This window comes from Rutilus rutilus, assembly GCF_951802725.1.
Source record: "Rutilus rutilus genome assembly, chromosome: 9".
Taxonomy (NCBI): domain Eukaryota; kingdom Metazoa; phylum Chordata; class Actinopteri; order Cypriniformes; family Leuciscidae; genus Rutilus; species Rutilus rutilus.
In genome coordinates this window covers 31,007,424-31,035,420 of record NC_140223.1, presented here as the reverse complement: position 1 = coordinate 31,035,420, position 27,997 = coordinate 31,007,424, and the positions used below count along the sequence as shown (strand labels likewise).

Here is a 27,997-nt window from a genome sequence, read left to right as displayed (position 1 = left end):
TTTAATGTTTTCAAATAAACAATATTGCATGAATTATTCTTGAATTGACCAAAGTGTGTAGAGGGAGAAGGTTACATAAAAAATATACCTTTTAAAAATGTATGTTAAATATACAGAATTGTTCTATAGTCTAATGCAATTACATCAGATTTTACTTAAAATTACAGAAGAATTAAAAGTAATCCCTTTAATTAAATTACAGTATTTAGATTACTTGGTAATTAATTACACCCAACACTGTATAACTAATTAAAATGTAAAGTTGAGAAACATGCAGACCTCTTTTTGTCTGGCGCTGTTGCCATGGTGACTCATAATATCTGCGCTCCATTGATAATGGCTTTTTATAGTTGTGGTGCACGCGCTTAACTCAGAGTAGGTCAACTCAGAGTTGATTGAACTAACTCATTTCAGCTGTTCTGTAACCGAAAACTCAGAGTTTCCCATCTCAGGGTAAGTCAACTCAGAGTTCAAGTTGGTTGAACCTCCTTTCTGAAACAGGCCCCTGGTGACGTTGGCTGTTTATTGATGAATCATCTTGTAATTGCCTGAATCCCTGATTGTATTCAGTGTCTAATGTTTTGATTATATAGGACTTTTTTAATGTTGAATTATAAAAGAAGTCATTTAATTTTACAGCATGAGAGCAATGCTGTTTATCAATTAATATAAAGGCATTTATATTTTTAAAAACATTTAGTGCAACTTTTTCCTCTACATTATTACTTAGCCATCAAGAATCAGTGTATGACTCTCAACAATGGTGACAATCAATGAAATGCTTCATGCTGCAGTGCATGCTGGGTACCACCAATCAAAACTCCCCCATATCTCCCAGCATGCATTACGGCATTAATAAATTATGCAGCTGGATTTTTTGTAGCTTGTTTTATGCTCAGAGTTGATCTGATTATCTGGATATTTTGTTTGATTGTCACCATTGTTGAGATTCATATGCTGTTTCTTAATGTCTGTGTGCGTCTAAGTAATGTAGATGAAAGGATTTTGTGCACTAAATACTTTTTAAAAACCAGTGATAAACAACACTGCTAGATATGCTGTAGAATCAAATGACTTCTATTATGAATAAAACAATATTAAAACTACAAGTCCTATATAATCAAAGCATTAGACCCTGAATAAGATCAGGGACTCATGCAATTACAAGATGACACCGTCATCATCAATAAACAGCCAACATCACCTGATCTCATTTTCTCATGGCTTTTTTAACTACAACAATTGTTCTTTATAAACAAAATTATAGCAGTCAGAGAAATTTTTATATTAAAGAGTCATGGGTCAACAGCACAACTAAAGCAAACGCTAACCACCATCATGGTGACTTTAAAATACAAAATATGAATTCATTAAAACGGAAATTAAATAAAGTAAATCTGGTTAGTTTTAAGTGAAGCTGGTAATACGGCCATGCATTTCACCTTTTTGTTTGGTTTATTCCAACCAAACTTCAACAACTGCCCAACGTTGGAGCTTGACGTCAAACAAACACTGGATTTAGACGTCAACCCGACTTTCATTTTCAACCAGAATCCAGCGTCTGACCGACGTTGTAGTTTATATCCTGTGCCTGCTGGGCATCTATTTGACGTCAGGATGTCATGATGTTGATGTCATTTTAAGGCTCTTTTGATATCATTCAATATCAAGCTTCAATATCAGATTAAATTGACCTTTTTATAGTATATGCAATTATAGTGTCTGCTGTCATTTTAAACATGAACTAAATGTAAGCATGCTAAGATTTAAATAAATAAAAAAACACGTGCAAAATACATAGACCTGCCTACAACTTTCAAGATCATTCAGGCTAGGTCTTTTAGATGTTGAAAATGAGTCGCATTGATTTACAATGAGTTACTAAATATACTTTTTCAGACATTTCAGACATTGTTTTGACATAAATTTCACATCAATTTGACATCTTATTTCCTGACATCAAATCAACATCGATTTAATGCCAATGATATTGACCTGAGATGTAGGGACCAGAAAAAAACATGTCAGATTGATACCTTTGTTGGGCCTCTTTACAACCACAAGGAAATAATTACAAAATATAATGTAAATATGCATATTCACGCATGTCATGGTGGTCAAAATCTTGACTATTTGTTGATGTCAAATTGACGTCAAGGTGCCCGCTGGGTGGTTTTAAAGCTATTTCTTTTACTTTTTTGCCCTTCAAACATCTTGAAATGCACACATCAGAGAAATAAAAAAAATTGAACTCCCTAACAACCTCAAATTTAGGACCTCTTTGATTTTAAAGCCCTACGGCCCTGAATTAGGCGTAAGATCAGTAATGAATGTGTACATATTGTGAATGAATTTAATAAACTTAGTTACCTAGATTTCCTAGTAGCTTTAGGTAAATGAATGCTTATGAGAAATGATTCATAAATCAATATATCAGTTGACCCTATGTTTACTTTCTTCTCTGACAGACAGTGAAAAGCCTATATCAGCATATATCAGTCAAAGCTCAGCTTTAGGAGGGGAAGAGACCGAGCAAAAGAAAAACAAAGAGAAAAAGAGTGTGATGCTGATCTGATGAGGAGAGAAAAATAATCAGCTGCCCACTGACATGGTTTTAAAGCTATTGTTATCCAATTTTTTTGGCGTTCAAAACATCTTAAAATGCACATATGTAGTTCAGAGAAATCAGAATCTTTGTTGCTGCATACCCCTCTGACGCTGGGTAGTTAAACCCCTGATAATGTGTTACAAATTATTATGCAAGTGACATTATCAGTAAACAAATTATGATTTGAGTTTTTTTCAATAAAGTGGGTGTTTGTTTCATTTCTAATATCTTTTTAGATAACTGGTCTAAATCTCAGACAGGTTTGTTCAGTAGTTTGTCAGGTCTTCTAGGGTAAATGGAAAACCTACTTAAAGAGGTTGTTCCACATTGTTAAGGACGTCACATTTATCATGCAACATGCATGGAGGAAGAAAGATCTTTCTGAAGATGGAAAGCATGAAACTTGCAAAAGGCATGAAAATTGCTAATATTTAGTGAAAACTGAACAGAGATGATTGAACTGTCAAAAGATTTGTGATTGACTTGGAGCACAGAAGAAAACATTCAGAAATGTCTTAAGGAAAGTTTTTGTCAAACAAATGAATTGCATTAAAAGGGCAGCTTTAAAAAAAAGCCACTGTTTAGTAGCAAACAGGTATTAGAAGCTGCTGGAGTCTCAAGAACCTCTCCATGCAGGCTGGCAGTTGTGTGTAAAGTTGCACTTCTAACCAAAGCTCAAAAAGAGACGTTTACAGTGGCTGTAGAAATACTTTTTCAAACATTTAGTGATAATGTCACTTGCATTGACATTTATATTGCTGTGGTGTTTTTTGTGCGTTATCCTAAATGAAAATCCTTTTATTTCAGAAGGCACTATCCTTCTTTTTATATCATAGCAGTAAACCATATTAAACTTAACACATATCTTGCAGAAGTCATTTTGACACCCTCAGAGACCCTAAAAGGGAGCATCCATCTCACTTGCCAATATTCCAGCCCAATTCATCAATTGAGTCTTCATAAATTTTTCAGCCACTTTACATTTTTTTCATTGTGAGATGGTTAGAGGTGGCTGAAATGCAACTTTACTCAAAACTGCCAGTCTGCATGAAGAGGTTATTGAGACTCCAGAGACACAAGCAGCTTTAAATGCCTGTTTGCTGTTTTAATGCAATTCATTTGTTTGACAGTAAATCCTTAATTGGCATTTATCTTCTGTGCTCCAAGTCAATCACAAATCTGTTGACTGTTCAATAATCTCTATTCAGTTTTCACAAAGTATTAGTTGTTGTCATGCCTTTTGCAAGACATTGCACTGTTTCATGCTTTTCATCTTCAGAAAGATCTTTCTTCCTCCCCATGTTGCATGAGAACTTTAACTTGCTTAACAATGTGGAACAACCTCTGTAAGTAGGTTTTCTATTTACCTAAGAAGACCTGACAAGCTATTGAACAAACCTGCTAGAGATGATTTTCTAAAAAGAAATGAGAAATAAAACAATCACTTTGAAAAACTAAAATCTGAATTTTTATTTTTCTGAAATCCTACTGATATGTCACTTGCATAATAATTTGGAACACAGTGTATATAGAGATGTAATGATACAGATAAAAGATTCAGACACATACACATTTTTTTCATCTTTTTATAGTTGTTACAAGTCGAAAAGAAAGTAACCAATCAGGTATTATTAAAGAAAGTAAAAGAAAAAAATGGTGTTATAACAAGATTAATTATTTGCAAAGATCGCAAGCCCAGTTAGAGTGTTTTCATGTTGAGGCATTTCACATGAAACCAGCGTTGGCATGCATGACATTCAATCAAAAAAAAAAAAAAAAAGTATATTTATAAATATATATATAAAATTAAGTTGAAAGTACTTACCCAGTCAGTTGTTGGACCTCTGCAAGGGGTTGTGTCAAACCGCACAAACCACAACACTGATTCTTTCTGAACACTAAAAAGTGTATAGATATTAAAATAGTAACGGGCTTACAGAAGACACTAACAATATCAGAATGTCTTTTTGTTCCCATTCATGTCCATCACCTGAGGCTGTCAAGATTTCCTCAGCCATCTCTGACGCAGTTCCACCATGTTGATCACAGAAGAATTGATGTCCAAGTTGGAGGGAACTTCAGGGAAACTACTGACAACCTCCCTTGCCATCTTTGAACAATAGTTGTAAGTGTAAGAATGAATGGTATTTAGTATAAGGTTTTACTCACCATTTTAGAAAAAAAAATACCTGCATAACAAACACACCACAGCTGTATGCGTCTCGCTGGATTGTATGCTTAATTGTAGCAACTCTTTTTTTCCATGCCTCATTTTGAAGTATTGACTTTGATAAATATATGACACAGTTTAGGGGTAATACAGTTAAAGTGATTGGAAGTAATTAGAGCTGAGCTTAATGCTTTTATTTAAGCATTGTGTTTTTACCTAAATCTGATTGCAGCATGTTTAGAGTCCTTCTCTTCATCAGTTCCTTGTGGATTAATGAGAAAAATCTGACTGGAAGATGCATGTAGATACTGGAAAAAAGAGAGAAACCCATTTAAAATTTCAGTTCAGCTTTGACCACATAGCCATAAAGAAGGACTTATTGGTATTTTGAAAGCTTTCACCAAAAACTTCCAGTGGTTATCATCCACATTCAGGAAACTGATAACTGCGTGGTACTTTTCAAAGTCCACCTGAAATGTTCGACAATTTCACATTAGTAAATCTTTTTAAACGTGTTTTCAAATCTTCAATGTATAACAATGCAATGATACCTTCCGCAGACTCTGTCTACATACTGCGTCTCTTTCTTTTGTCATTATCACTTGAGCAGTATAATGGTTGAGGAGGTAAATGCTACTGTCTTTTCCCATTTTGTTGAGTATTGTTTGGAAGTAGCATTCAATTATCTTGATGAAAACAGCAAATGTCTGAAACATGCATATTAGACAAAGATAACTGACAGCTTTTCAGATGTGCACAATATTTATGGTGTACTTTGGTGATTTAAATCATGCCATTTTTAAATAATAATAGCTCGTGAATATTCTTGCCTCTCCCACAATCCACTTGTGAGGTTGTAGAGTTTTGAACTCTGCGTGATGGACGGTGTACGTGGTATTCTTTTCTGCCGACGACACAACAGCAACCACCACTTCACAGTCTTTTTTGGACCAAAGGTATTCGATCTTCAAGTTAGAATTTTATTGTAAGAAACATGTTAAATTAATTGAAAATATTTTTAAAAATATAATACGAAGTAATACCTCAGTAGGTATGTCCTCAGATGTTTTTTCTGGTTTATCAGGCTCAGTATTGTCCTTGTATTTTGGCTCATGTTTTGCTTTGGTCGACAGGTCCATTGGTGTATCTGTATCGACTTTGGTGTTTTCCATCTGGCTGGTGTTGATGCTGATGTCTTTGTTTTCTGGACTTTCTGATGACTTTGGCAGTAGGCTTTTTCTAGATGTTTTCTTTGCCCACTCTTCTTTCTGGCAGAAGAAGTTTTCTTTCGGTTGTGGATCACGGCACGGCAGTAACAGATTGTTGTTAATTATGTGCTCTCTGTATCTGCCTTGTATAGGGATCCATATATTTTGTGGATAAAGTCAGCAGGATGCAGGAACTTTTTTGTTTGAAGGATGCTCTGTTTGACAATCCAAAACCACTCTTCCACATGGCAGTTAGTTTCCCTGGTTTTGGATTGTTGGCTGACTGTAGCTGTGCTAATTTCAGAAAACGGGCTAAGATCCCCAAGAAGCACTCCACTCCAGAGGGGGAAAATGCTCATGTTCAGGTGTTCATGAGGATGTCAATAAGCTCTGGACAGAAAAAGGTTTTTTTTTTTTCTGTGTTGCTACTAAGGTTTAGGCTCTTGACCTTTTCCAAAATTGCACTAAACTGTTTTGAATGGCGATCTATCACACACAGAGGTTGCAATCTGTGGTGTTTCTGTGGCTTCTGGCATTGTTTCTGATTCATCCATTTTTATTGTCGTCTTCATTATTTTCAGGTCCAGGAAAGCTTTGGCTGTATTCACCACATCTGTTTCCTCTGATGATGTTAACAGCACACACATATCCTCGAATACAGCCGTTGCCTCCTCTAGATGTGTGCTGTTTAACAACAAGGCGAAGCAATAGTGTACTCTTTTACAGCCTTGCTGTCGGTCTTTCTTGAAAATGCCTGGCACACTGCCTTTATGATATGTGAGGAGCAAAGATGTAAGACACTGAAATGATGATCACCACTGTTTACTGTGTTTGAAACAATTCGGTGTGCTCTTTGCAGATACGTCAAAATGCTTTCTTTGTTGAATGCCAGCAGGACACTTGACATTAATCCCCAGCTGAAGTCAGTCTCCACTTGATGTACCTGACATTATGTTATTTGACCAAGGGCCCTTAATGTTTCCATTAGCCAATATGTCAAGGTAGGAATTGAGTGCTGATTTGTAAGGAGCTCACTCACAGGAAGTGGTGGCATGTTTTTTCCCATTCCCGGCAGTACAAGAGTATATAGTAGAGCACTCTCTTGGGCTGACACGGAATGCGTGAGGTGACACTACCAGTGGCATCCAAGTGAAGTGTTACTGTTTTAGTTTTTTTCAGATGCTGGGCTAAAATGTGCAAACTCCATTGTGTGTACGTGTGTACAGCAAATGGGTCCACCTGCAGATGTTGTAGGTAACCAGCAGTCTCAGCACATTCAGATGTAGCACATTCTTTCATTATTTTTTGTGTTAGCACCAGCTCAATGATTGTGTCATCATGTAGCCTGGTGCTTTTTTTCGATTCAGTAGCTATCACCCTTAACACGTCTTTAGTTAAGCATTGTGAAATGTTGCCTGCCACAATCTCTTCTGATGGTGATTTTCTTAGGGCTTGATAATAGTAATTGCTCACACCATGTTGAAGGGTTTTAGCCATTTTGCCCCTTCGAAAATGTTTGGCCTGTCTGAATTTTGTCACTTTTTTTGTGTGTTATGTCTCCTTTATGGGCTACAAAGACAGTCATTTTCTTTTGTGATTTTCATGGGTGGTTTTTTATTGTAAAAGTATAGACGGCTGCACAGCCTTTAAAGGTGCAGGTGCACGTGCTCTAAAGAAAGGCAGGGCTCGTTTCTGACTATTTTTGCATTTAACATGTTGGCACTTAAAGCACAGCACACAACAAGGACTGAACTTTGTGAATTCTTTGTATAGGACATCTGTCCATGGTCTCTGGAGTTGGTTTGAACCATGCAGCGGCTTTATTTTTTATATTTTATTTCTATATATTTCTATATATATTTTATTTCTAAACTGATTTTTTTGGACCTGGTGTTGTGGCCCTCCACTCTTCGTTGTTTCTTTCATGTTCCTGTTCCTGTTCCTTTTCCTGGTTTTCGTTTTCATTTTCAGAATATGTGGACACTGAAACCAAGTCACTCTCCTTACTTTCTGACTTCAAATCCAAACCATTTGTATTTATTTCAGAGTTATGTTCATCATCATTTTCAGTACACTTTAGTTCTTCTAAAACAATGTGTTCTGTTTGGTCATTTTGTTGTTGTCTGGTCTCATCCTGGTGATGGACTTCTTGTCCATCTAACATTTTTATAATTAATAATAATAATAATAATAATAATAATAATAATAATAATATTAGTAGTAGTAGTAGTGTATAATTCTACCAATTGTAATGTTTTAAACCTACACTACCATTCAAAAGTTTGGGGTCATTAAGAAAAATAAATAACACAACAGTTTTCAACTGTACACAACAGTTTTCAACATAGATATTAATAATACATGTTTATTGAGCTGCATATTAGAATGATTTTCTGAAGGATCATGTGACACTGAAGACTGGAGTAATGATGCTGAAAATTCAGCTTTGATCATATAAAAAAAAAAAAAATGCAGCCTTAGTGAGCATAAGAGACATAAGAGAGCATAAAATGTTACCAATCCCAAACTTTTGAAAGACATTGTATGTAGTTGCATTATATTTGCTGCATTAAGTAAAGTACACATAATATGACTTGTAAATGGGTATTTCACCCAAAAATGAAAATTCTCAACATTTAATTGTAGGAAAAAAAAAAATATGGAAGTCATTGGCTACCATCAACTGTGTGGTTACCAACATTCTTCAAAATATTTTATTTTGTTTTCAACAGAAGAAATAAACTTATGCAGGTTTGGAACAATTTGAGGTTGAATAAATGATGACAGAGTCATTTTTGGTAGAACTAACCCTTTAGGTTCATGAACTGTGAGGTATGCCGGAATAGTAACCGTTTAAATTTGAAATGGGTAAATTTATGGGTTACATTAAAGTTATGTGGTTAACATTGGAAAAATAAACGGTAATTCTGATTTAGTAAATTTATACAAGATGTGAGTGGTGCTAGAGTGAATCTATATTGGTCAATCCATCTGAAGTGCTTCAACCAAGGTTTCTGCTTTTTTCCATTTAATTTGAACAACTATTTGTGTTGGAAATGCAAAACATTTTTATTTATTTATATTTGGCTTGGTTATATTTGGCACAGTGGCCATCTTTGTCTCCTGATGCTCAACACATTTTAGTTACAAAGACATTTATGGAAACCACAATATCTCACAAAAACAGATCTCTACAGCAGTGGCGTGCACAGACCTCCGCTGGGGCAGGGCTGGAATTGTGTTCCCATGGGGTGGGGGTGCTGGGTTTCCCACCTGGTGGACATTTTTGGTAGTGTACAGCAAATTGGTCCACCTGCAGTTGTTGCAGATAGCCAGCAGTCTCGGGACAATCAGTAGTAGTACATTCTTTACCTTCCCCCTAGGTTGAAATCGTGTTCCGATGTACCGCATTGTGACTGAAAGGGCACTTTACTATTAGGGATTAAAGGAGGGGTTAAAGTTTCTGTCCTGAAATGGTCTGCCATCACACTATACTTTAGTAGGCTTCCCCATACTAAAAACATTGAAACCCTCACATTATAAATTGACACTAAAAGTTACTTTTGATCAATTAATTTGGATGCAATGTCTAAGTAACTAAATTGTGCAAGTTCTTGTACAGATGTGCTGTATTTTTTTAAGAGCGTTTGGACTATCCTGAGCTGAGAGAGAGGTTTACCTCATATTGAGATATACTTAAAATGTGTTGTGTGTCATGACACAAAGCCAGTCACTGGTTAAACCAAGTAGAACACTGGTGGTTCTGCAATACCAAATACATAGAGGTAATTGTGCAACATACTTTACAACTTTGGACCTCTTGAGTTAGAATGACCCATATACAAGTATGTGCCAATAAAATAGCCTCAACATCACCAAACCTGTAATACCCCTAGTCATTTTTTCAAAACTTGAAATCAGGCTTTCTTTTTTTTTTTCTTTTTTTTTTAACACACTCACTGTTTCTCAACACAAGAATATTGTAACTTGTAATGAGAAATTTGATTAAATCGCACACAATCATGATTAAATTTAATTTCTTTGTAGTAAGTTCATGTACAAGACGATGATCCACTTGTAATACTTGATTATGAAAACTGTATCAGTAAAGCAAAGCAATTTAACACTCTCTCTTACCTTTACAAAGGACTTCAGTACGTATACCTCGCCTGTAGTTCTTCCATATAACCATCAACCATTTGCACTGTTTGTCATTTGTCATTTGAAAAACATCCGTAGCAAGGTTTGACCATGTTTCTGAGGAGATTTTTTTCTTTTTTACTGATGTTGTGTAAAATAAATGCTTTTATAACAGCATCCCTTCCACCAGCATCTGTCCATAGGTCTTTGTTTCTTAATTTGTGTCCTTTTTTATATTTACCCATTTGTTAGAACATTTGGGAAACAAAAGCTTATTATTCTAACATTTCAATTTATATGTGTCATTATGACATACTGCCTCCTACAGGTGTGGGGAACAATATAATTCCAATTTGAGAAAAAATAAATAATAATAATAATAATAATAATAAATGAATTTGAAAATAATTTATCATCAGGTTTGAATTTAATTCAATATAATTTATCCTGGACTACAAATGAGAAAAATAGCTGCGTGGAGATAATATTTTAGGTCCAAGCAACAACACACACCCTTTGAAGTTGAGAAAAAAAAACAGAATTTTTTAAAGCATTAATTTAAAAATTGAATATCAAACTCGGTCAAAACAATTGCAACATGTTCCTCTAGGGGGCAGTAGAACCGCACACTTGCGAGATTTTTCCCAATTTTTGCTTTCAATAACACCTGTTGTGCTGTAGTTTTATGAATAACACAAACACAAAATTGTTCTTCTATTTACCAGTAAAAACACACAGCATTTGAAGTTGAGTAAGAACACTTCATTTATTTTCAACGAGTTTATGTCTGTCTTTGAATATCAATAGTGCACACCTTGCACTGTGATTCTGTGAATAAACAACATCAAAATGTTCTTCTCGGTTCCAGTAACAACACACATATGGAGGTATTTTTGGTGCAAATCAACTGAACGCCTGTGACAGTGAAATTCGTAGTTGTAGAGGAATAGCCACACATGTGTATCAGTAAATTTGAAGTCACAGAGAGAAATGTTTTAAGAGTTGCAAACGTGTAGACTTTTTTTTCTCTTCCACAAACACAACGTTACACCTTCTTAAATTCATCATTTCAGGTGGACAAATCCTATTCTACAAATCTAATTAATTAAGAAACTCATACGCTCACATTTTTGCTACAGTTGCTGCAGTGAATATGGTGCAAAACGCATTTACACACCTGCATCAAAAAAATGTGAGGTCACGGAAAAGTTTTGCTCATCCGCAAATCAGCATGTGAATTCATCCACTGAGAGTTGCACACTTGTAGAATATTTTCTCACAAATGTCTTGTATATTTTTCTAGCACAAACACAAGTATATAACTACAACTGCTTGAAACTGCTGCGACGAATCTCAAATACTGTTTTTTGCTTTCAAATGACAAGTTTCGCGCACTCGCCCTTTTGCACCGGTGATCTATGTGAAATGTGAAGCAAAACAAAAGTGAGTTGTGCATCTAGAGGCAGTGAGTGGGCCTCTATATGAATATCCATGAGTTTCCCGGGCATGGGCGCAGATCTGATCATTTTAGTTCACGCTCTTCGTTTCTCAGCACGAGTCAGCTGGGTAATTTACTTCAAAATTGTATTCGGAGGCTGTTCAAGAAAGTCAGTATTATAACTGTATTGTATATGTTCAAAAAATAAGGGCAATAACTAATATAAAAAATAGATGTAGGCCTATAGCCTATCTGTCAAAGGGGTAAACCTGTGGAATAATTATGACCGCCGCTAGCGTAGCTAGCGAAAGCGGTCATATAGGGATTGTCAAAGGTTTTTTTTTTTTTTTTTTTTTGTCATCTACTGAATTTTTCGTCAACGATACCAGGGACACCGAAACACCGGGGAACATGAAATTTGGTGGGCATGTAGCCCCACTAGACTTTTACGGAAAAATTTCGTTTGGTCCCCGGGGGCCACTCCCCCCCCCCCGCGCTGGGCCCCCCTAAACCCAAAAAATGCAGTTTTTCCTAAATAACTACCTGAACCGTGGCACCGAGGATGAAGACATTTTTATGGTATGTTGGTCTTAAGGGCCCACATCAACCTAGCCCATAATCACTCATTTGTGATTTGCGCCCTTCCCATAAAAAATGAAAATGCAATATTATTCTGCTTTAATCGCCCCTATCTTCAGTTGAGATGTTCAGAACTGCACCATATTTCATGTGTATGATTAACTTGACATCCTCTGGGGGTATGCTAAGTTTCGTACAATTTCATCCATGGGGGGGTATAAAATAAATTCATTTATGTGCACATTTAGTGACTGTACACTCATCGGCCTGTAGATGGTGGTGTTGAGCGAAGGGTTGCTGGTTTAGGATGATACTGTCACACACACACATGCAGGAATACAAACAAACGCAAGCATGCACACACACTGACATCCACACGCACAGACACACACCCATACACACACATACAAATCCACAGACACACACACACAAACACACACGCGCACACACATGTACGCACGCATACATACACGCACAGACACACACACACACACACACACACACACACACAGACACACACATACACAAACACACACACACACATACACACACAGACAGACATGCACATACTACTACTTTTTTAGGTATATACATAAACACGCAATACAGCCAAATTGCTCCACGTCATTTATTTTTGTGGAAAGCCAGTGCAGGCCTGAGCGGCGGTCATATTTTGTACCGCCATGCGGTACATCTACACTGCTCAAAAAAATTAAAGGAACACTTTGAAAACACATCAGATCTCAATGGGGAAAAATATCATGCTGGATATCTATACTAATATGGACTGGGTAATGTGTTATGAACGAAAGGATGCCACATCGTTTGATGGAAATGAAAATGATCAACCTAGAGGATTGAATTCAAAGACACCCCAGAAATCTGAGTGAAAAAATGATGCAGCAGGCTTGTCAATTTTGCTGAAATTTCATTGCTCAACTCAACTCAAAATGGTACTCAGTAGTTTGTATGGCCCCCACGTGCTTGTATGCATGCCTGACAATGTCGGGGCATGCTCCTAATGAGACGACGGATGGTGTCCTGGAGTATTTCCTCCCAGATCTGGACCAGCGCATCACTGAGCTCCTGGACAGTCTGAGGTGCAACCAGGTGATGTCAGATGGACCGAAACACAATGTCCCAGAGGTGTTCTATTGGATGTAGGTCAGGTGAGCTTGGTGGCCCTTCAATGGTAGTGAGTACTAAAAGAAATCTTATTTGTTTATATTCATAGTGATAAAGTTAGGTATTTTATTACATGTGATTCTGACATGATGTCACTGTATGTACTGCGCTCCTTCCTCTCCACTCGTCTCAGGTAATAAATGCGTCTTCCAGCTGAGCCTGAGCGTTTGGCGTGGCGCGTTCATGTGTTTTGGGGGCGTGGCTTTGGAAGGAGCTCAGAAGGGAGGGGGTGGGAGTGAATGGAAATAATGAGCTGTGTTTATTGCAGATTAAAAGGTCTACAGTCACTCGATTTTTATATTTTCTTTTTCAGAGTACTTACATTTTAATTATGTATTGGTATATAAAGACAGTTTAAACAAATTTGGAATGTTTTTTTTTTTTTGAAAAAGGATTACCTACCCTACCTTTAACTGACCAGATCAATATCCCAGGAGTTTAACTGACTTGATGCTGTTCTCTGATTAAAAAGTGTTCCCTTTATTTTTTTGAGCAGTGTAGTTGTGACAAGGAATTAAAAATATCTAGTTCACTTTGTAAATTCAAGAAAATGTTTAATACATTGTTTATAAATTGATAAAAAATGTTTGATAAATTATATAAATATGAATAAATTGTGAAATATTTAAAATATTGAATTAATCTCTGAAATATTGTAATATACAATGTAATATTGTATGCCTGTTATCAACCTTCCAGAAAAATCAATAAAAACTTAAATAATTTTTTTTTTTTTTTAAATCATATTGGTTCTCCCGCGGCCAAATTACGATTATTGTTTTAATAGAATAAATATACTAACACTACTTTCAATAAAATGCGAAAAAATAGGGTGTTTTTCTTCATTATTTATTATATAAATTAACTTATCATCCACTGATAATAAATAGGACCTACCAGATTTAGTCCATGACCTTCACTAAGTGATGTTCACTTACGTAACAAGTCGAAAAACGTCTCGGGTTACGTATGTAACCCTCGTTCCCTGAGTAGGGAACGAGACGCTGCATCGATACTCGATACTTTGGGGAATGCCTTCGGCATGAAGCGTCTGAAGTCAACTATGGAACTATCCCAATCTTGATTGGTGCAACGTCACCCGTGACGTCGCATGTGACGGTGATCCGGAAGCTACAAAAGGGTCACAGGAACCAGGAAATGTTAGCTTCTAATTGGTCAAAGCAAGTCGTTCTCAGGGGCGCGAAAAGTGTGGCCGAGGGATGCAGCGTCTCGTTCCCTACTCAGGGAACGAGGGTTACATACGTAACCCGAGACGTTCCCTTTCGTAAAGGGAACTCCCGCTGCATCGATACTCGATACTTTGGGGAACAAATACCCACGCCGCCACACTGAGAGAAAACGCCCTGGTGTAAAGCATCTGGCACACTCACGGACGATAGAATGAGTGGAGGGCAGATCCAAACTAGCTTGTCATAAGATTTGGTGCAAGAAGGGGAGGTCTGGAGCCGGAGGCTCGACTGACCTCATGGATGGGAGCCCCAGACCGTAGAAAATATTAGATGAGAGGTGAAAGCAAAAGCGCACCTTGTACTTCAAATATAAGTGGTTTTAGATAACCAACTGTACTCTTAATAAAGGGAATAGCTCCTAACCCTTGATGCATAACTAGATGGACTGACTCCTCTCAGCCTAAGGCCTAATGTAGGAACCTCAAAGGCTACGACCTTGACCATCCGACACATGCGATGGAGGATGGAATACCCGAAGAATCTTAACATTGCCTACAGGTACCTCAGTACCGGGCAAAAATAACGTTGAGTGGCTCCCACGCTAGCAAGTAAGAGGGGGCAGCACCACCACTCTTCCAGGGAGTAAGACGAGCAGGAAGCAGACTCAATAGATTCTCCTATATATACTTATATATCTCAAATATATATTCGTATACCTCACCCACAGGACATGATGGGTGCCAGGGATAACCCATCAGCCTGATGCCAATAGGCTGGATGAAAAGGATTCATCCTCCAATCTACAGGAACATGGAGTTTCAGTGGGAACGTCCTTTCGAGAACACCCTTAGAGGCTTGCGGAGGGCACTGAGGCCGCCACAGAGGCCCTAAGCATGAACAGGAGATCCCGTTAGAGAGCGGGATGGAACACCAGTACTGAAGCCAGTGGGCAGTAATAAACTGGGTTCAATGCCCTCCCTAACTTAATTGTTTAGTTCCTAGTAGAGTGGGGTTCTAGTATGGATGTCCTGACCACCTCGGTGGAAAGGGCAACCTAATTATGGGTGTGACCCCCTCAGGGGCCAGACCCATAGTCTCCATTACTCTGGTCGGGGATGAAATAATGTACCATCAGCCTGAGACAGAAGATCTCTCCTAATAGGAATTTTCCATGGAGAACTCTCCAAGAGACTAATAAGGTCCGAAAACCAAATTCGGGCCTGCCAGTACGGAGCTACAAGGAGTAGTCTCACTCCGTACCTCCTGACCCTTTCTAGAACCCCAGGGAGCAGAGCGATCGGGGGAAAAGTGTACAGATGTGACCTCGGCCACATCTGTACCATGGCATCCAAGCCCAAAGGAGCTGGATGTGAGAGAGAGTACCAGAGCGGGCAATGAGAGTTCTCATGATAAGCGAAACAGGTCAACCTCCGCCCGGCCAAACTCTCTCCATATAAGCTCAACCACTTCAGGGTGGAGCCGCCATTCCCCGGGCCTCAGCCCCTGCCTCGACAGGATGTCTGCTCCCATATTATCAACCCCAGGAATATAAATAGATCTGATGGAGAGAAATTTGTCCTGGGACCAAAGAAGAATTTGATGCGCCAGTCTACAAAGAGGGCGAGGTCTCAATCCTCCCTTGGCAGTTGATATAAGAGACCACCGACATATTGTCTGTCCTAACAAGAACATGATGGCCTCTGAGGTCTACAAGGAAGTGCCTCAGGGCAAAAATACGGCCAACATCTCCAAGCGATTAATATGCAATGTGAGATGATGGTCTTTCCAAGTACCTCGGGTGTAACGGCCCTCCATAACCGTACCCCAGCCCGTTAGGGACGCATCCGTGGTCAGAGTTTTTCTCTCACATGGTGCTCACAAAACCGGGCCCTGAGACAGGAACCATGGTTTCTTCCATACGACAAGAGAACGAAGGCATCTGCGCGTAACTCTGATCGTACGAAAAGGGTTTCCCAGAGGACAAAAACCCTTGTTCCTGAGCCACCACTGCAAGGCCCTCATATGGAGCAGACCAAAGGGTACTACCGTGGAAGCTGCAGCCATAAGACCCAAAACTCCTTGAAAGTGTTTGACAGTGATAGCCTGGCCTAACCTAATACTCTTCAATGTGTTTAAGATAGTATTTATACGAGCAGGAGACAATTGTGCCCGCATCGTGACTAAGTCCCACTCTACTCCCAGGGACGTAGTCCTCTGAAGAGGAGTTAAGGAACTTTCCTTCACATTGAGTCTCAACCCCACACACCTCAGATGACGCAAAACAACATCTCGATGTTGAATTGCTAGTTCTTTTCGACTGAGCCAAAATGAGCCAGTCATCTATAAGATACGGACCCCCTGAAGTCTCAATGGAGCAAGGGCCGTGTCCATACATTTAGTGAAGGTGCGAGGGGATAAGGCTAGGCCGACTGGAAGAGTCCAGAACTGATGCGCTTTTCCCCCCAAAAGCGGATCCGGAAACTTCCTGTGATAGGGTTAGAAGGGAAAGAGGAGTTAAGGAGCTTGTGGATCTATCAAGACAGACCAGTCCTCGGAGCTGGTCTGACTAACAGTCGGTAACTTGAATCTGAACCCCCTCGGAGGTTGATCCAGTACCATGAGATCCAAAATAAGGCCTAACTCCCCCCCTCATAGGAACTATGAAGTGCCAGCTGTAGAACCCAGGCTCCCGTAACCAAGGAAGAGCCCACTTTGAGGTTTCCTGTGTTAAGAGGGACTAGACTTCCTGTTCCAAGAACCGACCCTGCTCGGGGCTGGCCGACATGTGAACCACCCTTAGTAGATAATATTTGTATATTAGCTCCACTGTAAGCAGGACCCCCTAGGATATATTTTGAAGACCCCTCGGGGTGTCTAAATATGCCATTATGGGGACCAGTCCCTCGAGACTGGCCTCGGCTATAAATTTCCAAATGGCTTCGGTGACCTGAAGCAGCTAACTGGCAGGAACTAACCGAAATATGCTCTCTACAGACCTCCTGAGAGGCGGCGAACTCGACAGGGCCGCAACGTTATCGGGCAGATACTGCGATTTGTGTTCGCTGGAAGCCGATGTGTCCCGAAGCGCCATCGGCGGCGGGAAGCAAACATCGATTTCCTAAGGGCTGCATAAGGGGGCGAGACTCCTGTACTCGCTCTCCTGGGGGAATGCCCATAAGGGTCTGCGTGTTACGACAAGACCTCTTAGTTGAAGCCATCTTAGCCCGAGAGACAGTCCTCAGACCTGTCTTCGGTATGGAGTGCTTCGTGCGAGAAAGTTTCTTCTGGCCCCAAGCCTTATACGGGGGGGCACGAGAGGAAACCTTCTCAAAATATGAGGAGCTGGCGGCTGTCCCATGAGGCTGCCCCCTGGCAGCAACCCCATGAGACCTGGACTGACAACTGGGGATAGCTGATTGTCGCTCTGCCTCCTGAAGCCTCTCGACAACGGATCTTGCCGCGTCGCCAAAGAGGCCGGAAGGTGAAAGGGGAGCATCGAGAAGGAAAGCCCTGTCTTTCTCCCCGATCCACAAGCGATTAAGCCATAAATGTCTCTCTGAGACGACTAGTGCTGCCATAGAACGGCCAATAGCACGGACCGTCTCTTTAATAATACGAAGAGATAAGTCAGCTACTCTATGAAATTCAGTAATACCATTGAGTGAGACCTCCCAGTTATCATCCACCTGCTTGAGGAGGTCAGCCAGATATGCCTGTAATAACCCCATTGTGTGTGGGCATGCACCGGCTCGACCCACCGCCATATATGCTTTCCCTAACAAATTCGATGTACGAGATTTGGAGGGAAGTGTCTGAGCTATCAGGGGTGACGCAATGTCGGGGAGAAAATATTTCGCAAAATATTCCTCAACCCGAGCCATCACCTCATAACCATTTTCATTAGATTCCCTAATGGATGAGTAAATATATACATGGGGGGGAAATAATTGAGATGAAAATGGATTTTTCCACGATCTCGATACCTCAGTATGGAGATCAGTGAAAAAAGGGAAGGCTCTGACACGAAGATTGTGACTGGGTCTGCAGGAAGCGCTCATTCATTTTATTTTTCTTAGTCGCTTCCTGCTTATTATATGGCCATTTAACATTTAATTGAACCACTGCCCAGATTACAATCTCCAGCAACTCCTCACTAACGGGAATATGGGGTGGCGAATCCCCATATCCACGTGATTCAGTGTTGATAAATAATATCTAACTCCTCGGAGCCAGATAAATCAAACGCTGTGTCTTTAACACGGTCGGAAGAAGCCGCAGCGCGGGCTTCCGAACCGTGCGCGAGACCAGTGGAGCTGGTTAATAAACACTGAGAAAGGGTCGCAACCGTCTCAGTATTATATGCCAGCCCCACGTGCGAATCCCATGCATACAAGTAGCGCGCTGCCTCAACAGACGCGGGACCTGATGCACTGGAAACGCGAGCCTGATCTATTTGATCGAATCAAACGCTCTGTCTTTAACACGGTCGGAAGAAGCCGCAGCGCGGGCTTCCGAACCGTGCGCGAGACCAGTGGAGCTGGTTAATAAACACTGAGAAAGGGTCGCAACCGTCTCAGTATCATATGCCAGCCCCACGTGCGAATCCTATGCATACAAGCGGCGCGCTGCCTCAACAGACGCGGGACCTGATGCACTGGAAACGCGAGCCTGATCTAATTGATCGAACAAGCTCAAACGGGAGCGGAGCTTTTTCATTGAAAACAGTTTGCACAGACAGCGCCCTCGAGCACCGCTCGTGCATGCTCCACTCCCAGACAAACTACACAAAGCGAGTGTGTGTCACCCTCGCTTAAATAACGTGGGCAAGGGGACGCACACTGCCTGAATAGCTTCTCTTTTATTCACCATAAATAATACTCTTTTCACGGGACAGACAACACCAAATAGAACAGACAAGATGACATAGAGCGCTTGCTGAAGACCAGAAGCTAACATTTCCTGGTTCCTGTGACCCTTTTGTAGCTTCCGGATCACCGTCACATGCGACGTCACGGGTGACGTTGCACCAATCAAGATTGGGATAGTTCCATAGTTGACTTCAGACGCTTCATGCCGAAGGCATTCCCCAAAGTATCGAGTATCGATGCAGCGGGAGTTCCCTTTACGAAAGGGAACAAAATTTCTCCTTTAAGAGAAAACGAAAGTAAAAGTGCTCAGACGCTTACGAGTGTTCATTTGACGCATCTTCAATTTTAACATTTATTTTTGTAGTCTGTCGAGTATTATTTGTCTGCTCAGGTCCTTTACGCGTCGAATAGTATCAGCTTACCAAGGATTGGTTTGGATTTGACTGGTTTTCGATTTTAGGCTTTTCAACATTTTTCGCGTCAACAGCTCTGTGTTAAGTCGCCAACAACAATGATTTCCATTGCTGAATTACTCTCAGAACTCAGAATAGGAGCAAAATAGATTAAGCTGGTAAGTGTGCTTCACTCTGACCTTTATTTAGTTAATTATTTTTACCTGAGGCAAATTAATTATGCTAGTTATGAGATGAAGTAAAGCGTGATAATTGTTACACCCAATTATCACTGTTAGGCCTTAATTTTTCCATTTCAGTCCATTTTTTGGGGTGTTTTCAGAGAGCAATATGTTTTTAGGTAACAATATTTGTGTGTATAAAATTTGATTTGTAATCTTTTCTTTCTTTCAATTGTGCCTAGTCAAAATGAAGTAGTTGACAGGCCTATACTTCCTTGGTTTCGTGAAGCCATTAAATACAAACGCAGTTAAGTTTTGCATTTGGCTTTCAGTAGGCTGTAACAAACTACTTTTGCACTAGATAACTAAATACATATAGGCTATAAGATTTGACAGTTTTAAAAATTGATTATTTTTCTCTAAAATTGAATAGTCCATATAGCCTAGTTGTCTGGTAAACTATAAACTACCTTCTTTTTGTTCAATTCACTATGTATTGCAATTCACTTTGAATGTTACATGTTTACATATATAGCCTAACATATGTGTTTACAGTACTTTAACTGGATTTTCAGAACCTTTGTGTGTTTATTTTACAAATATTCACCCTTATTAGTTTCATGTTTGTATCTCATGTAATAAAATAACTGTTTGTTACCATTGTGTGCTGTGTACAAACATCCATTATTACATAAGAATAATCTCACTTTTTTTTACTGTGTATCAAAGGGTGAAACCAGATGAAGCCCCTCAGCACTGCAATATCTGTCTCTAACAAGCAATCAGACGATGGATCGCTCGATTGTGTTCAAAATGGAACCTCTAGATATATGGAAGAGAAGTATGACAATTTATATTGATAAACCAGTTTTCTCTCAAGTTTGAGATCAAATGACACAACAACTCTAGAACCTTTATACTATGGTCTTGCCTAAGTTGTTATGACAAGTTTTAAAGAGTTTTAAAGCTACACTATGTAAGTTTTGGCCCTCTAGCAGTTTATCATTTTTTTGGTAATAATTGTGTGAGTTGGACTTCAGCGCTGCAATTCTATATGGATGAATCTGAAGGTTTAAGGTGTGCCTGTATGGCCATGGTTACAGGTGATCATCTTATCAGAGTGAATGTTACTAACAACTAGCCTATTACATCCACCCCTCACTCTCCAAAGGAAAATGAAAAGGATGAATATCCTCACACCCTCCACCTACAGTAGCCAGCAACCATTTTTTAATTCACACGTTGCAAAATCTGTGCAATATGTCTCGACATCTCTAATATATAAATCATTATTATAGGCTTACCATAGTGACTCAAGGTAAGGCAAAAACACGGTTTGGAATTAAGGAGATGTTGTCAATTTCTAACAATACAAAATGTACATGGTGTAGCTTTAAATTGAGAGGTTGACCTCTTCGCCTCAGAAAACAATGCTCGTTACCGAGCATTTTTCACAAAAAGCAGGGACGCGCTAGCCCACGACTGGCCGAGCCGCCCGCTGTATGCATTCCCTCCGGTCATGATGCTACCGCAGGTCATCGAACGGATCAGGGAGAGCAAGTGTGCAGTGCTACTAATAGCCCGTCTCTGGAAGACCCAGTTATGGTTCTCCGAGTTGGCACAGCTGCTGGAAACCGCTGTGGAGAGATCTCCTCACGCAGGTGAACGGGAAAATCTGGCATCCCCGTCCCGACTTGTGGGCCCTTCATGTATGGCCCCTCAACGGGTACCCGGGTGTCTCCTGGATAGGGTGCTAAAAAACATCACTGAAGCAAGAGCGCCTTCCACTAGGCGCCTCTACGCTCAGAAATGGGTGGTATTTTCTGGCTGGTGTGCAGCACGGAGCCCTGACCCCTACTCGTGCGAAGTATCAAGTGTACTCGCCTTCTTGCAAGAGCTCTTGGACGCGGTCGGACCCCCTCCATGCTCAGAGTGTATGTGGTGGCCAATAACAGCATCTCACTCTCTGTGGCTGGACAATCACTAGGAAGAAACGACCTCATCGTGGGCCTCCTTAAAGGGGCAAGGAGGCGAAACCCTCCTCGACCCTGTGCCTATCTGGGACCTCTCCACGGTCCTGGAAGCAATGAGGGGTGCCCCATTCGAGCCGCTTCGGTCTGCGGACCTGAAGCATCTTTCGCTCAAAACCGCTCTCTTGCTGGCGCTCGCTTCAGTCAAGAGAGTGGGTGATTTGCAAGCTCTATCAGTAAGCGCTTCTTGCCTTGAGTTTGGGCCTAACAACTCCACAGTCGTCCTTAAGCCAAGGCATGGTTATGTTCCTAAAGTGCTCTCGACTCCGTTAAGAGCACAGGTTATTTCGCTAGCAGCTCTTCCCTCGCCAGAGGACGAAAGAGATGCGAATTTACTCTGTTCCGTCAGGGCTCTCAGAGTTTATCTGGACTGTTCTACCTCATTCATGCAGTCGGAACAGCTGCTGCACCAAGGGGCCCACCATCACAAAGCAGAGATTATCGTGCTGGATAGTGGACGCTATCGCGCTGGCTTATGAGTCTAAGGGCCTTCATTGCCCCTAAGGCGTCAGAGCTCATTCCACGAAAGGTATGGCCTTGTCATGGGCTTGGTCAAGTGGAATACCTATTGAAGATATCTGTGTGGTGGCCGGCTGGGCTTCGCCGTCCACATTTATGAGGTTTTATAACCTGGAAGTTCCCGCTTTGCAAGCGAGGGTTCTTTCAATTTAATAAGTGTAAGCACAATCCCCCTAAACCATAGGGCCCGATACATATCTGGTCCTGGTTAAACTCGAACTACGGTTCTTATATATATATACATATATACATATATATTAGTGCTGTCAAACGATTAAAATATTTAATCGCGATTAATCGCATTAATGTCATAGTTAACTCGCGATTAATCCCGCATTTTTATCTATTCTAAATGTCTCTTGATTTATTTTTGTCCCATTATTTGTTTCTCATTTTAATGCTCTTATCAACATGAAAAAAAGCGGTTTGGCTTGCTTTGTAAGATTTTTTTATTATTGAAAACAACTTTGGCAATACTGTGTTCAATTTCACACTAACATTCTCACTTGGAGCAAATAATCTCTCACACAATGTAACACTGTCCATCAATAAAAGGGTGAAAGAAATCCTGACGAGGTCCTGATATTGACGAGGGTTTGGAGAATTCGCATCAGCTGTGTGTGTGTGTGTGTGGCCATAATCAAGTGCTGTTTCAGACTGGACGTACTGCGATGATGATAGTTCAGTTCACAACGACAAAACACACAGATCACTTTGGTCTAGTCAATGGAACCATTTGGCAACTTTTTAAAAGTAAACTTTCCATTCAGAATCTTATTGGCATCCATTTCGGCGTCTCGCGCTCGTCATCCACTCAAAACGTAACGTTAACCTACTGGCCGGCTCGCAAGCCCAAACAAGTGTGTGCGCGCGCCTGCTGTTTTGTTTCCGGTCTAGCTAGATCCGCTTGCGCTTTGGTCGACGAAGCAACAAAACGTCCTCGCGCGGCGCAAGCCATTGAAATGAATGGGTTTCATAGAGCAGCGCCGCGCATGCCGCGTCCTGTTGCAAAAGCATGTGAAAAAAACTACAAAGTTTGCTAGGCCAAAAAGACCGTTAATCTCGCGATAAAAAAAATGATCGCGTTAAAATGGGTTTGCGTTAACGCCGTTAATAACGCGTTAACTGACAGCCCTAATATATATATATACATATATATATATATGTATATATGTATATATATATATATATATATATATATATATATATATATATACATATATATACACATATATTAGGGCTGGGAATCGATTAAAAAAGGGGGGGGGGGGGGGAGCAGAAAATAGCCAATATATCAATATATTATTATTTTTCAATAATCAATCAACATAATCAATTTAACAGATTTTTTTTTTTTTACTAATTATCAAAATAAAATATAGTCCTACAAAGCTATTATTAACAGAGCATGTGATCAGAGCAGGTCATTTTACCATTGCTGCCCAGCATGACTATACCAGCTCAGTAGGGCTATTGCAAACAGAAGTCTACTACAGAGAAATTTCACGTTATTTGAGTTATTTGACTTTGCTTTTCCAGTGCGTGATCGGTACATGATTGGAGCGTTAGGGCCGTGAACGACAGAGCAGAACACGCAGCGCAAACACGGAGCGGAACATTGAGCAGAGAGCGCAGCGCGCCGACACACACACACACACACACACACACACACACACACACACACACACAGAACGGAGAGCGCGGCTCACACACGGAGCGGAAAAAAACGCTTGTGAAACCTGTTCGCAGAACACGGATGGGCGGCATATACTGTATTTGGCTTATATTTTCCAAATATATATCCAAATATATATTTATATATATATACACACACACATTATAAAGGACTTGGTCCTGTTTAGGCCCATTCCTTGGTTCCCTATACGAAGCTCATCACGGGACTGGCTTCTATTGGGATTCATACTTTACTCTTCTATGAGCCTCAGGCATCTTGTCTTGGGCTACAGTATGGAGCGAAGTTTTAAGCACGCACAGCGTTTTGAAGGGGGCTCCCATAGCTTAAGCTAGCCTTACGCAATATGAGAGACCTCTCGAAAGGGAACGTCTCGGTTACTTACGTAACCTTGGTTCCCTGAGATGAGGGAACGAGTATTGTGTAACCCGCCGTGCTACTGTGCTTTGATCAGGGGATCGCTTCAGTCGATTAAACCTGAATTCTTTGGCTAAGAATGGGTGCTTATATAACTATAAGGCAGGCCTGATTGGTTCGCGCGTCTGAGCCGCCTCGCCATAGGTTCATGCAGTTGCCGCAGCACAGCCAGTGACCACGCTAGTCGCTCATCTGTGTCTGCTGTGCAGCTGCACTGCGTTTTAAAAAATTGGTTTCAATATTCTCGAGAAAAGGAGTTTTCCCATAGCGTAAGCTAGCCTTACGCAATACTCGTTCCCTCACTCAGGGAACCGAGGTTATGTTAGTATCGAGACGTTTTTTTTTTTTTTTTTTTTTTATCAATCAAGTCTCATACAAATTGGGTAAAGAAAGTGATACAGAAATATTTGTTTCTGGCTCATCACAGTCCATGGCCTTTTTTTTTCTTTTCGTTTTCTTTAAATGCATTTGTCATTTAATATTTTTCTGCTTTAAAAATTAAGACCAGATAAAGCAACATCTCCTTCACCTTCAATCGCATCTCTACAAAGTGAACAGTCACTGGATAGGCCAATTCTGTTCAAAGATGGATCTCAGAGTTTTCTGGGGAATGAAAGGGGAGTAAAATACTACTTTAGAACCAGAGTTTCAAATTGCTGTCAATTTGTTGAGGACCAAAATTACCAAAAAGGTTCTCACACATTAGATGAATTGCTCTAATATTTCTCTGTCTCAAAACTCTTGAAAATCAGGTATTATTGCACATAAATACTGTAAGTATAATTATTAAAATTATTATTAATAAAGATTACCCCACACCAAAGGTCGAGACGAGGTCAGTCAGCATCTCCAGCACCTTCATGCACATCTCTACAAAGTGACCAGTCACTGGATCGACCGATACTTTTCAAAGATGGAGCAGAGAGTAAAAGGAGAAATAAAAGGTGTAGTATTTGCAAACATGTTCCCAGTATAATTGCTTGTCTTGGTTTTTTTATTTATATTGTTATTTATTTTGATTGTTATTTATATAATTTATTGGACTGGGGGGGGCTTGGACTATCCCTTTAGCAATGCAAGTTAGCAATGCAAATTTAATTTTCATGTTGCAAATGACATGACTTATGGGTCATTTGTTTTTCAGGGTAATTTGTTGGTTATTTGTTTAGGAATGTAAGAACACACTCACTTTTTCCTCCTTGTGTCAAAGGTTGAGACTTGATAAAGCAACGTCTCCAGCACCCTCCAGCACATCCCTACAAAGTGACCAGTCACTGGATCGACCAATACTATTCAGAGATGGAGCACAGAGCAATGAAAGGTATGAGGAATAAGAGTTTTCAGTCCTCACTATACAAATACTGTTTTACAGTGTTTTAAACTGGTGCGCTAATCTGATGGACAAAAAAAGTTGTCTAGAGAGAAAAATCTTTAGAGATTTTTTTTGTTGTTGTGTAAGCAATATGCTCATCAGTGCTATGTCAGCTCATTACACCTTACTTAAAGTGCCCCTATTTTCCTAATGTTGTTTTGGAGTCTTCTACAACAGGTTTACATGCATCAAAGGTAAAAAAACGGTTTAATTTCCTCATAATATGCATTTGCACATCACCACATTTTCAATGATTCTCAAACGACTCGTTAAATGAATCAATCTCTCTAAATCCCGCCTTTCCACGAGCTACTCTGCTCTGATTGGCCAGACAGCTCAGTCTGTTGTGATTGGTTTACCACGTACAACACGTGCGTCGAAAACAAAAACGCCCATTGCCATAACAACGTCAGCTGTCCTGAGGCTTCCTACACCGGTGTAAACTAAAGACAGTAACGAACAATGACGTTGATTTTACCATATCAATGCGAGCGCGAGTCCGATGATGAAACACTGGAAGAACTAGTTATTCAATCCAAACCTCCATCGCAAGGACGACTCGAGCAGGACGTTTCTCAGTGATACGCTACTCAGTTTGAGGTACATTATGAGATGTTGCAACTGTAATTCCTTACCATCAGCATTAACAAGTGCATCTCCATCAACAAACCAATTATTTTACTAGTACTAATTTATTTACCCAGTATTTTTGTAATATATTGCGGTGAACATGTGGAAACTATCAATAACAGTGCATGTATGCAATGTATACATTAGCCGAGCTCTAGCGTGAATGACTGATGTGAATGACTGGTGTAACATAAACGTTGGTAAAACAAATTTAGCTCCATGATTAATCTTTCCTCAAAGTAGTGAGAATGACAGACAATCTGCATTAATAGACACAGTTATAGGTAATCGTGGCCCACAAACTGATTAGCAGAAGTATTTAAGTTAGCCAGTTAGCAGGAGACCTACATAATATAAAACTCAAAATGAAGTATTTTGAACACCATCTTTCAAGAGCAAGCGGTTTGCGAATCCTGCATTGAACTCTGAGATTTGAGAAGCAGTCGTCAGTGAAATTAAGGGAACACAGCAAAGGTTTAGGATACTGCTGTGATATAATGGTAAAGATGAATTTTGACCACTGATCCTTCACATGCTCGTCCTTGGGCAGTGAAAAAAAACTGGCTTTACCTTCACATTCTAGAGCACAGTGTCTTTTTGCCATGATGCGATCCAGTATCCACAGGAATCAGCTGCAGGTTTGAGGTTCAAGTTTTCCCTGGTGTCTGTGCACACAATAAGTGTCAATAAGTTGACATAACAACGAAGCGGCTTATGACTCGTTTGAGAAACAATTCATTTCATTGACTCAGAGTCGACTCTTACTTTTGAAAGACAGTAACTTTATATAAGGTGCACTTTCAGATTTAAAACGTTGCAGGATGTTTTCATTCACTTAGAGCTATGTTACACACTACATGAAAGGTCATTTTCAAAAATCCATAATAGGGGCCCTTTAAAGGTATAATTCGCCCCAAAAATGAAAATTCTGTAATTATTTACTCAACCTTGTGTTGTTCTAATGCCGTATTCTGCCTTTCTTTATTTTTCTTTCTTTCATTTTGAAAAGCAGAAATAAAAAAAAATGTCCTGCTCATAATCTTTCATAATGGCAGTGAAGAATGACCACATTATTCAAGGTTTAAAAAGGATGCAAAAGTATCACAGAATGATCCCATACAACTAGTGCCATATTTGACAAGTGTTATGAGGACATAAAATAGAGTTTAAAGAAAAACAAACTGAATTGTAACTTATATTTTAGTGAATATCTTGACCTTAGAAATTGGTCTGCTGTGCACGACTACTCTTTCATGACGCTGAATAAATGCAGCAGTTCACTCCGGCATGCCCAGGAAAAACACACAAGTGCACAATTTTGTGATATTAAGATTAATTAAAACACTACATAAATTCAAGACCACATCCTATTTTGT

General features: G+C 39.9%; 1 protein-coding gene across 1 annotated transcript in view; it reads left to right on the top strand.

The window, feature by feature from the left end:
• The first annotated feature begins 19,634 nt into the window (after nt 1-19,634).
• Nucleotides 19,635-27,997, top strand: part of LOC311297098 (uncharacterized protein) — a 312,417-nt gene continuing 304,054 nt past the window's right edge. The window contains exons 1-4 of the mRNA XM_084419211.1: nt 19,635-19,957; nt 20,690-20,801; nt 25,444-25,563; nt 25,830-25,940. Of these exons, the coding sequence (XP_084275337.1) occupies nt 20,701-20,801; nt 25,444-25,563; nt 25,830-25,940 (332 nt within the window). The 5' untranslated portion in view covers nt 19,635-19,957; nt 20,690-20,700. The remainder of the gene's footprint in view (nt 19,958-20,689; nt 20,802-25,443; nt 25,564-25,829; nt 25,941-27,997) is intronic.